The sequence below is a fragment of the Scyliorhinus canicula genome, chromosome 12 (assembly GCF_902713615.1).
Source record: "Scyliorhinus canicula chromosome 12, sScyCan1.1, whole genome shotgun sequence".
NCBI classification, from domain to species: domain Eukaryota; kingdom Metazoa; phylum Chordata; class Chondrichthyes; order Carcharhiniformes; family Scyliorhinidae; genus Scyliorhinus; species Scyliorhinus canicula.
In genome coordinates, this window is record NC_052157.1 from 151,240,014 (window position 1) to 151,252,201 (window position 12,188).

The 12,188-nt window shown below is 47.6% G+C and overlaps 1 protein-coding gene across 1 annotated transcript in view; it reads left to right on the forward strand.

Annotated features, from left to right (window-relative positions):
• akap1b (A kinase (PRKA) anchor protein 1b) overlaps window positions 1-10,921 on the forward strand; it is a 35,236-nt gene extending 24,315 nt beyond the window's left edge. Inside the window, exons 5-10 of the mRNA XM_038814530.1 lie at window positions 1,467-1,644; window positions 4,095-4,245; window positions 4,948-5,015; window positions 5,119-5,192; window positions 7,938-8,000; window positions 10,454-10,921. Of these exons, the coding sequence (XP_038670458.1) occupies window positions 1,467-1,644; window positions 4,095-4,245; window positions 4,948-5,015; window positions 5,119-5,192; window positions 7,938-8,000; window positions 10,454-10,516 (597 nt within the window). The 3' untranslated portion in view covers window positions 10,517-10,921. The remainder of the gene's footprint in view (window positions 1-1,466; window positions 1,645-4,094; window positions 4,246-4,947; window positions 5,016-5,118; window positions 5,193-7,937; window positions 8,001-10,453) is intronic.
• The last annotated feature ends 1,267 nt before the right edge of the window (window positions 10,922-12,188 follow it).

Consider the following 12,188-nt stretch of genomic DNA (forward strand, 5'->3'; position numbering starts at 1 on the left):
TGCTCTTAGCCTCTGTGCCTCGGCTAATAAAGGTAAGCATCACAAATGCCTTCGTGACCACTGTATCCACCTGCTCTGCTACTTTAAGGGACTGGTGTCCATGCACACCAAGGTCCCTCTGATCCTCGGTGCTTCCCAGGGTCCTGCTGGTCATCATGTACTCCCTTTCCTTGTCTGTCGTAGAGTTTTACTGCACAGAAAGACGCCCTTCACCCATTGTGTCTGCGTCGGCCATCGAGCACCTATCTATGCTCCTCTCATTGTCCAGCATTTGGTCCGTAGCCTTGTATGCTACGGCACTTTCAAGTGCTGGTCTAAATGCTGCTTAAATGTTGAGGGTTCCTGCCCCTACCAGCCTTTCCGGCATTGAGTTCGAAATTCCCACCACCCTCTGTGTGAGGGTTTCTCCTCAATCACCACTAAACCTCCTGCCCCTTATCAAATCTATGCCCCCTGGTTATTGACCCCTCCACCAAGGGAAAAAGTTCCTTCCTTTAATACCCTATCTATGTCCCTCAGGATTAGAGTGGCTAATCTGAATTTACCTACTCATTGGTTGTCTGCCAAATGATGACTTTAAAGATTTGAGAAGGACTTGGTTGGTGGAATGGAGAGTCCGGCACTAACGCTATTGTGAGAGCCTACAGCCTGAAAGTGACCACAAACCTGCAACTCCCTAGCTTCTGAGCAAGGATTGTTGGCCCTGGGGGGGGGGGGGGGGGGGGGGGGGGGGGGGGGAGAGAGAGGGGAGAGAAGAATAGGGATGTCTGAATCCGAACAGAAAATTGCTTCTGTGAAGGAAATGATGCTGCAGCGACCATTAAACCATCGCAGGAACACAGCAAGGGCTTTCGCCCAGGTGACAAGATGCAATTAAATTGTGTGTGTGGGGGGGGGGGGGGGGGGGGGGAGAAAGAGAGAGAAAGAGGAAGAGAGAGGAGTGTGAAGAAGTAAACTTTTGCGTCTAATCACAAGGCATGGAAGAGTTTACTTGCTGGTAAGCTTGTCAAACAAGATGACCCAAGTTTAAAACACTTATTCACCTAATTTTAGAATACTTGCTTTGATTAAGTCCTGCGGCGTTACAGCCAGTAACGATCTGAAATTGCATAGCCAACGAAAACACTTAAAATCTGTGCCAGACGAGACAGACAAATGTCATGGTTCGGTGATGGGCGAACTGAAGTGCTCCTTAGCAGGGAACCGTCTCAAATTTGCAGCGTTAAAAGGTTCCTTGCTGTGACACAGCTTTCAGAAGGTCTGTTTTTGAGTGAATTATTGAACACTTAAAAAAAAATAAAAAAAATATATATATATTGTGGTTTTAAAGAAAACCTTCATGCCTAGCTCGAAGGACCGGAGATGAAACTTTTTCAGAGATGTGCACATATTCTGCATTGACCTGCAATTACTTTGCCTTCTTTTTAGCATCTCATTGAAATTCTCTCTATTTTTCCCGCCGACAGCTCATGCTTCCAGATGGGGTAACCGTTGATGTGCTAGTGGTGAATATAGTCAACGCCGGGCACATGTTTCTCCAGCAGCATACGCACCCCACCTGCCATGTACTACGCAACATGGATCAGCAAATGTTCCTCCTTTACTCTCAGCCAGGAATCCCAACGCTAACACCGCCTTTAGAAGTTAAGTGCTTCTTGTCTTTGACTAATGAATTAATTTGGATCAGGGAGCGATAGTTGACCTTGACGCAAGTCATATGCCCGAGTATGTGAGCACGTGCGCTTTGCCTGTGTCGTGGGTTATATCTCTCTGCCTGCACGGGTTGCGAGCGGCCACTTGCTCCTGCAGCTGACCAGCTGATCCGGGCACCTCCCACACTGTAGCTCAAAGCCTCGCCATGTGGAGCGACTGCACTGGGTGCAGCGAGACACCCGGTTTCACGTTTGGCTGAATCTAACTCTTGATTTTTGACTGGGAAATAGGAATTCTCCTCTTCTTCTCTCCTTTCCTCTCCCCCCCCCCCCCCCCCCCGGGTTCTTTTTGAGAACGAGGATCGTGTATCAAATGTCAATCGGTTAGGTCGTGTCCTCCATTTAACAACGGCGAGGATTTAAAGGGATCTCGCAGCTGTTAACACTCGGTTGGAGTTTCATAGATTATCATAGAATTTACAGTGCAGAAGGAGGCCATTCGGCCCATCGAATCTGCACCGGCTCTTGGAAAGAGCACCCTACTCAAGGTCAACACCCCCGCCCAACACTAAGGGCAATTTTGGACACTAAGGGACAATTTAGCATGGCCAATCCACCTAACCTGCACATCTTTGGACTGTGGGAGGAAACCGGAGCACTCGGAGGAAACCCACACGCACACGGGGCGGATGTGCAGACTCCGCACAGACAGTGACCCAAGCCGGAATCGAACCATGGCAGATGTTGCTGCCTCGAGGTTTGCAACCCCGCTGGAGGTTATGACCCAGAGTTTGAGCTCGCCTGTCCAACCCCCTTAAGAGTTCTGCATCGGTCCGCGCAGCCCATTCATCTAAACTCCTAGAATCCCTGTAGTGCAGAAGAAGGCCATTCAGTCTGCACCGACCCTCCGAGCACGCTACCTAGGCCTAATCTCCCCACCCTTATCCCGTAGCCCCTCCTAACCTCTGGGCACTTGAATGGCCAATCCACCTAACCTGTGGGGTGAAACCCACGCAGACATGGGGAGAAAGTGCAAACTCCGCAAATGTGGTTGGAATTGAACTGGGGTCCCTGGCACTGAGGCGGCAGTGCTAACACTCTGCCACCGTGCCGCCAATGAATGTAGACCTGATCTGTTCAATCTCTCACCTGAGGAACTCTTCTAGTAAATCTTCATTGTGCTCCCTCTATAACTTGGAAATTTTTAAAAATATAAATTGAGTACACAATTAATTTTTTTCCAATTAAGGGGCAATTTAGCGTGGCCAATCCGCCTACCCTGCACATCTTTGGGTTGTAGGGGTGAAACCCACGCAGACACGGGGAGAATGTGCAAACTCCACACGGGCCGGGATTCGAACCCAGGTCCTCAGCGCCGTGAGGCCGCAATGCTAACCACTGTGCCGCCGTGCTGCCCAACTTGGAAAAGTGTACTTTAACATCTCAGTGCGCACCCCGGCCTGGCTCTCTGCCTTGCTTTGTGTTCTATCCCTTGGTTAATTTTTGCTGATTGTTTTTTTTAAAAAACTTTTGCAACTCTTGACCTGGCCGTTTCGGTAGTAAAGCATCGCTTGGAAGGAAATACATTTGTTCAGCCTTTTGTGTGCTGTGTTCGGCTAGTGAACCCCACATCTGATATTCCTGTGTGTTATCCCACGCCCTTATTCAGCGCTATTGATTTTTAAAACACTGTATTGGAAGCGCACAGTCCCGTGTGGGTGTTGCAACTTTTCAGAAAGATTTGTTTTTTTAAAACCCCACCCTTATTCCCAGAACTGTTCTCTGGATGTGAGCAGCACGGATGAAGCAGGACTTGTTGTCGGAGGAACAGGAGGAGGCCATTCAGCTCCTCAAGCCTGTTCCGCTCTTCAATGGGACCATGGCTGATTTGAAACCCCCGCCCCCCCCGCCCACCCGAAACAAAATAGGATAGATAGACATCAGCTCCTTGAAATGCTTAAACTCCAATTAAATTGCCTCTTAACAGTCCCGATTCCAGGGAATACAATTCTAGTCTGCTTAATCTCTATACTTTAATCCAGGGGTTCGGTTTAGCTCAGTTGGCAGGACAGTCGGTTCGTGATGCGGAGCGACGCCCAACAGTGTGGGTTCAATTCCCGTAACGGCTGAGGTTACCCATGAAGGCCCCGCCTTCTCAACCTTGCCCCATGTCTGGTGGGAGGCGTCTGGATGGCCCCAATGGACCAGTTGGGCTGAATGGCCTCTTTCAATGCTGTAGACCAGCATGGTTGGGTTTTGCCGAACCCGCTTCCTGCGAATGACCAATCTTATTGCATTCAGTCTTGCAATTTACCAAGGTGGGACCTTAACTCGCAGCCTTCTAGTTTCTAGCCCAGTGACGCCACTACTTCCTTTAGTCAAGAGATGTCTGTTTATCGTTGGCAAAAAAAGAACTTTTCACGCGTCTTTTCACTCCTACAGTTGGAATAATCTGTGCAGCCCCTGCAGTCGATGGTGCCTGGTGGCGTGCGCAGGTCGTTGCCTATTTCGAAGAGACGAACGAAGTTGAAATCCGATATGTTGATTACGGTGGCTATGAGCGTGTAAAAATTGAAGCACTACGACAAATCAGGTGATTTTCCCACTCTAATTCGTGAACAGATGATTGTTTTGATCAAGGAGATGGCTGATATAAATTTGGAATGTAAAATCTAGTTTTCTGCTTGATTTGGACACCTGTCTGTTCAGATCTCACTTCCTGCTAATAGTTAAACAAGAATCTCGTGTCCTACAGCCTCTCCAATGCAAATAATAATCTTTATTGTCACAAGTAGGCTTACAATAACACTGCAGTGAAGTTACTGTGACAAGCCCCTAGTCGCCACGCTCTGGCGCCTGTTTGGGTACATGGAGAATTCAGAATTTCCAAATTACCTAACCAGCACATCCTTCGGGACTTGTGGGAGGAAACCGGAGCACCCGGAGGAAACCCACACAGACACGGGGAGAAAGTGCAGACTCCGCACAGACACGGGGAGAACGTGCAGACTCCGCACAGATAGTGACCCAAGCCAGGAAATGAACCTGGGACCCCAGCGCTGTGAAGTAACAGTGATAACCACTGTGCTACCATGCTGCTCACGTGGTAGGTTCTCCCCCCCCCCCCCCGGTGGCTGAAGCTCAACCAACAAGAAAGCACCAGATTTTTCAGAATGCTAGGGAATGGGATGCAGCCGAAAGCAAGTTTCATACATGTCGTCCATGGACTTCAATGCAAGTTGTGTTCACTGTCGTTCCTATCTTTGCTTAACAGAACCATTTCTTATACCATCAGGTCTGATTTTGTATCACTACCGTTCCAAGGGACCGAGGTCCTACTAGACAATATAATGCCTCTCCCAGGTGAGTGATCTCTGCAGTGCATTCCAAATTGTACTGGGTGGCCGTAACAGTTTATCTTGCAGTTTCAATGCTGCGTGCTTTGTAACTTTCCTGTGCTTGGCAGGTGAGGACCATTTCTCCGAAGAAGCAAACGCAGCAATGGATGGAATGACTCATGGGGCCGCTTTGCTTGCCCAGGTAAGATGTGCTCGGGAGATGGTTGGTTGGGTTGCTAACTCCTCGGATGTTGTTTCCGTGCTTGTCCATGAGACGCTCGTGTTGAGGATCAGAATGGTTTTCCAGTTTCCTTTTCACGCTGATATTCTGGTGCAATGCAGCGTCAGTCTTTCCACAGCACATCACTGAGTTCGCTCGTACTGGACCTTTATTACCTCCGTTAATTTCATCAATCTGCGCTGGATTCTGGACCTGCAGGGATGATATCCCGCCGCTTCTTTCTCATTCTCTTCTGCTTCTATTTGTGAGATTAATTTCTCCAGATGCTTCGGATTTGGGTTGCAAACTTGGTTGTAGGGGGAAAATATAGTTCAGAAAATTCTCAGCAGGGGGTGGTGCAATGGTTAGCACTGCCGCCTCACGGCGCCGAGGTCCCAGGTAATATGAGGCGAAGCATCTGGAAAATGTGCACATGGATGACCCAAGCTGGCACGGATGGGTAATATCCGAATGTGCACTGGGCTCTCCATGGGACAGGCAGTGAGAACAGCGGAGAATACAAATCGGAGGAGAAAGATTGTTCATTGTGTGACTAACCCTTGGTATGAGGGTGGGGGAATGATGGGATCAGCAAGATAAACCTTTGTTCCATCACCTATACAGAGCAAATGATGTCCAGTTTAATTCCTGTCCAGTTGTTGAGGTGGCTGGTTTCAGCCACTTTGACCATCGAACAACTATAATTTGCTTCTTTCTTTGTCCTGGGAAGTGAATAACATCACTTCGAGAGTTCTTACTCCATTTATTTGATGGGGTAGATCGAGAAAAACCTATTCCCTCCCAGTGGAGAGGTCTGGAGAAAGGGGGCCTAGCCTTCAGGCTGTTGAGACATGATGTCGGGGATCATTTCCCCTCACATCTGGAAGACTCTCCAGCTGTTCAGACTAGGACTCATAAAATTTTTCAAAACCTGAGGTTGATGGTGTTTAACCTACTGAGGGATATGGAACCCAAGATCAAAGGGTGTTGAGTTATAGGTCAACCATGAACTAATCTGTACAACGAGGGGGTTCCTATGTACATGCTCCAGCAATCTTGTTTGCCTTCCATGGGATCAGGGAGAGGGTATTGTTAGACTTGCTAGTAAAGCCTGGCGCCTGAATGGTCTCTTTGCAGTCAATGCCCAATATAAAGTGTAGCTATGAGTGACATCCAACATTATTGCAGCACTGTGCACCAATAAGAGGCTTTTGTTCTTGGGTATCTTATTGAAACATTGAGGGGTCCTTACCAGTTAGATGCTGAGACGACACTTCCTCCTGTGCAAGAGAGTCTGGAACTTGGTGTAGTTTAAAGTTGAGAGATCTTATTTAAATTGGAGATGAGGAATTTCTTGAGGGTGAGATAATCATAGAATTTACAGAGCAGAAGAAGGCCACCCGGCCCTTGGAAAGAGCACCTCACCCAAGCCCACACTTCCACCCCATCCCCGCAACCCCATCTAACCTTTTTGGACACTAAAGGCAATTTATCACGGCCAGTCCACCTAACCTGCACATCTTTGGACTGTGGGAGGAAATCTGAGCACCCGGAGGAAACCCACACAGACACGGGGAGGATGTGCAGACTCCGCACAGACAGTGACCCAAGCCGGGAATCGAACCTGGGACCCTGGAGCTGTGAAGCGACAGTGCTAACCACTATGCTACCGTGCTGCCACTTGTATAAATTAATGTGCCACCAGGTACCCCATGGTGGGATTGGAACCCTTGTACCCAGGGCAATAGCCTAGGCCTCTGGATTACCAGTCCAGTGACATTACCATCATGCCACCACCCTCCCCTCTCTGTTGAGTGCAGTGGAGGCTGGGTCACTGATTATATTCGAGGCTGAGTTCAACAGATTTCTGATTGACCAGGGAGTTGAGGGTTATGGGAGGGCCAGTCAGGGAAGTGGAACTGGGGACACAATCAGTCCAGCCAGCCAATCTTGTTGATTGGCGGAGCTGTCCTGAGGGGCCGAATGGCCTACTTCCGTCCCTTACCAGGTGGTGAGAGCACTATTGTTGGCCGAGCTGCTTGGCTGTCTGGAAAAGCCAAGTGTGTCTGTTGACATTTCGAAATGGTGCGATTATACCTTGCCCTTTCCCCCACCTCCAACAAAATGTCTTCAATCAAACCCATGTTGCTCCTGATTGCATGTCTCGAGTGCCAGTGCTCATTATCTGAGAAACTGTACCCCAGCGTGAAGCTTTTATTTTAAAAAGTAATTTTACAGGATATGAGCATCGCTAGCTCGGCCAGCATTTATTCACCTTGAGATCCCACTGAACATTTGGCCAAAAGAACCCATGGTGTTTGTCTGAAGCCACAGGATTTGCCCGAGGATTTGTTCTGGGTTGCTGAGGGTTAAGGGCCACAAACTGGGTTTGAAATTGATATTTTGGACGCTGCACGAAGCCCGGTGTGGTGATGGTGGTGAACCGCGGCAATTCATGTGGCGTAGGTACACCGACGCCGCTGTTAGTGAGGGGGTTCCAGGTGTCTGACCCAGCGACAGCGAAGGAGCGGCGATATATTTCCAAGTCGGGATGAGTGGCTTGCAGGGGGATCCTCCCAGGTGGTGGTGTTCCCAGGTATCTGCTGCTCTGACATTTTTAGCGGGAGGAATTTGTGAAAATGTATTTTGGTTTGAACAATGTTCGTCTCCTGGCGGTGCAGTTTCTTCACTCTTTTTTACTGAACCGTGCTTTTCCCTATTTTTCAGGTTACTGGTTATGATAACAGTGGCGTGCCTCTAATAAATCTGTGGAGTATAGTTGGTGAGGAGGTAAGTCAGGAGCCTTGCAGCTAACCTTTTTTCGTTTTCAGTTGTTTAGTTTTGTTTCTGTTCAGGGCCAATTTTAGCGTGGCCAGTCCACCGAACCTGCACATCTTTGGGTTGTGGGGGTGAGACCCACGCAGACACGGGGAGAATGTGCAAACTCCACACGGACAGCGACCCAGAGCCGGAATCGAACCTGAAGTAATTAGACTTGGGTGTTGTATGATTGGCCGCTTCCCTTTGCCCAGCTGTGAAGTGCTGCCCATTTTCTCTCTCCCTACCTCATTGGATTAGTGACCGCCTGACCGACGATGCCTAACAAAATGTGTAGCAATAACCAGGCCCCCCTCCTGGACTAAAGCCATGCGGCGCCCAGTGTTTTGGCCAAATGAAAAAAAAATGAAATGAAAATCGCTTATTGTCACAAGTAGGCTTCAAATGAAGTTACTGTGAAAAGCCGCTAGTCGCCACATTCCGGCGCCTGTTTGGGGAGGCTGTTACGGGAATTGAACCGTGCTGCTGGCCTGCCTTGGTCTGCTTTCAAAGCCAGCAATTTAGCCCACTGTGCTAAACCAGCCCCCAAATCAACCCATGGGTGTGTCAATGGCCAAAAGATTTGACCTCTGGTTTAATCGATATTCTGGATGCTGCATGGTGTCCAGTGTAATGTAAAATAGTCTAAGACCATCCTTAAAACATTGCCAGGAATATCTCTTGCCTATGTCGTCTGATTTATGTACCTTCACTTCTTTCCCCTCATAGTGGTGATGTCACTGGACTCGTAATCCACAGGCCGGGCTAATGCTCTGGGATACGGGTTCAAATCTCACCCATGGCAGTTAGTGGAATTTAAATCCAATTCATTAATAAAATTTAAATAATTAATGTCTTTGTAGTGGCGACTATTAAACTATCCTCTATTGTTATAAAAATTCATCTGGTCCTTTAGGGAAGGAAGTCTGAGGTTCGCGCCTGGCTTAAGTGTGACTCCAGCACCGGTAGGCTCTTAATTGCCCTTTGAAATGCCCTCGGGAGCCACATAAAAATGTGGTTTGAGGGTAGTTGGGGATGGGCAATAATGCTAGTGTGGCCAGTGACTCCACCATCCTATCATTTATATAAAAACAAACTTCCTATTGAGAATGCCTCAGTTGGCTGTCTTTTGTGAAGCAAATTAAGTCTTAAACGTTCTGTCTAGCACTTTTTTGTATATCAATTTCAGTGCCTGTGTGGTGCCAGATATTTAGGACTGGGGAATCGCACCAAACAGCACATCCTTCTGACAACCCAACTAGCCTGTGCTTGCAAAACTCAAAACGTAACATTAGATGTGATCAGGCAGCATTTGCTAAACAACATGTGCATGCTTTGCGTCATTTTCCAATTAAAGAAAAAAGCTTTGGGTGGGGGTTGCAGCTGTTCCCTGGTTCATTCCTCTTGGCAATGCTGTGACCAATCGTTGATCTGCCTGGTTTGAATTTAAATGAAAGCTTGGCAGTTAACTGTCATCTAGTGCATTCTTCATGGCAGTGCCTCTACCAATCAGAGTCCACTTGGGACATCCCAAAGCATTTCTTTGCCCAGCAATTATTTTTTGAGGTGTAATCATTCTGTTGCTAAGACCTTAAAGGTCAGGAAGTCATGTTGCAAATTCCTTGCCCACTTAAAATCCTAATGCAGAGTTTGTGCATGGTTTTGAGAACGGTATAAATAATTCCTTTGTCCAGTTCAAACCTGTGTATAATAGTTTAAATGTTTGAATTCTTAAAATGCAGTATTGTATGGTCAGGATTGTTCCCACTGTGGAAGTTGCTTTGTCCATTAGTGCGAATTGACTCTACAAATAACAAAAAGACTTGCGTCACACAGTGCCTTTCGCCAGCACCAGACATCTCTTAAGCGCTTTGCGACCTATGAAGTACTTCTTGGAGTGTGGCCTTTGTTGTAGTGAAGGGAATGTGGCAGCCAACTTGCACACGCCAATAGCATAATGACTAGATAACTGCGACTTTTCAGGGCTAAATATTGGTCAGGATGCAAGGGGTGACTCGCCATCTCCTCTTTGAATTAGGTACCACGGGATCTTTTACACCCACGTGAGCAGGTGAATGGGGTCTTGGCTCAACGTCCCATCTAAAAGTTTGATACTCCCTTGGTGCTGCATGGGAGCGGCCACCTAAATGTTTGATACTTGGTGCTGCGTAGGAGTGTCTGCCTTGATGCTCGTGCTCAATCCCGAGAGCGCGACTTTGACCCCCAGACAGAATCTTGTGACCCCAGAGGGAAGAGTGCTACCCACTAAGCCACGACTAGCACAGTACAACTGAGTCAGTATGTCCATCTGAATGAGATCATTGAGTTGGGTTGCGTATGTCCTATATGTCTGTGCTGACCGAGAACTGCATGAGTGTCTACAATGGGAAATGCTAAAATCTTTTTTTTTCCCTCCCCTCTCCAAGGTCCTGTTTCTAAACCGAATTCTGGTGGAGAAAGGGCATGCGCAGTGGATAGAAAACTATTAGTCTGCAGCCCGAGGATCTTTTTTCTAAACTCATTTTGCACTGCATTGTAATTCAATCATTTGCTAGCTGTGCGGATGTGTATATAAGTCACTGTATTAATATTTTGTAAGATCTCACTGGAGTACATAAAGGGAACTTTTTCAGAAAAAAAAATTATGGCATCTAATGGGTAAGTGATTGTCTCACAGTTAAGTCATGTCTGATCAATTTGGTATTTAAGAAACAAAAAAACTTAATTGTCATTTGTACAGAATAGTTTTGCTAGATTACTTGAATGGAATGATATTGTGATCAATGAACTCTTTGCTACTCGGTTGTACAGACCTGTAAAAAGTATCAAGAAAACTGACAGAACTGAGCTTGTGTGGTGGTTTTTTTTTAAATTATAATTTGGAGCTTCTCACAGTCTTGTGTGTTTTGTCTTTCTCATTTTTTTTTTTTTGCTACAGTTTTGGAGTATGGGTTGGGACCCCCGATATGTTTGCCCACTTTTGATTTCTTGTGTGCTTTACCGGCGACTTGCTTTTTGCCAGTTCCTGGCATCCTTACTTTAGAATCATGAGTTCAGGCCCCACTTCATAATGCAAGGTGACATCAGTGCAGCACTGAGGGAGTGCGCTCCTGGTCGATCAGATCAGGTCCCCGTTGCTGAATCATTTTTGAAGGTGTTAATGACCTGGCCAACATTCCACCCTCCAATACCCATCACCGGAAACAGATTAGCTGGATACGGAGCTTGTTCTGGGATGTTGCCTCCGGGTATTTTTTTACAGTTTACAATTAAGGGGGCACTTTAGAGTGGTCAATCCACCTACCCTGCTCATCTTTGGGTTGTGGGGGTGAAACCCACGCAGACACGGGGAGAATATAAACTCCACATGGACAGTGACCCAGAGCCGGGATCGAACCCCGGCCCTCGGTGCCGTGAGGCAGTAGTGCTAACCACTGTGCTGCCTGCCTCCTGAAATTCTTCTAAAGTGAATGCCTGGCATACATATTGTGCTATTTCAAGACGATCATTGCTCGCAGCTGGAGAGCCCCAAGAATTGACGCATTGTGTACAAGCTGGGTAGTTCGCGCTTGTTCTAGAAATGCACACACAAGTGTCGATCCCTGTCGATTTATTCTCAAATATCTCTTCACCTAGCCTCCCATCCTAAAGCCTGGCAGTTGATTCCTCGGATGTTTTTTACATAGAATTTACAGAGCAGAAGGAGGCCATTCGGCCCATCGGGTCTGTACCGGCTCTTGGAAAGAGCACTCTACCCCCTACCCAAGGTCAACACCTCCACCCTATCCCCATAACTCCGTAACCCCACCCAACACTACGGGCAATTTATCATGGCCAATCCACCTAACCCGCACATCTTTGGACTGTGGGAGGAAACCGGAGCACCCGGAGGAAACCCACACACACACGGGGAGGATGTGCAGACTCCGCACAGACAGTGACCCAAGCCGGAATCGAACCTGGGACCCTGGGGCTGTGAAGCGATTGTGCTATCCACAATGCTACCGTGCTGCCCTTAGGATAGCTCTCTCCTAGGAAACCTAATAATCTCTGTAATATCCTGGCCTTATCTTATCCAATTGAATGTGATGTGCTGAAATTTATTCACTCCAGCAATTTCTCTAGCTCCTCGTAAGCTTTTCTTCCCCCTAGTATTTTTCC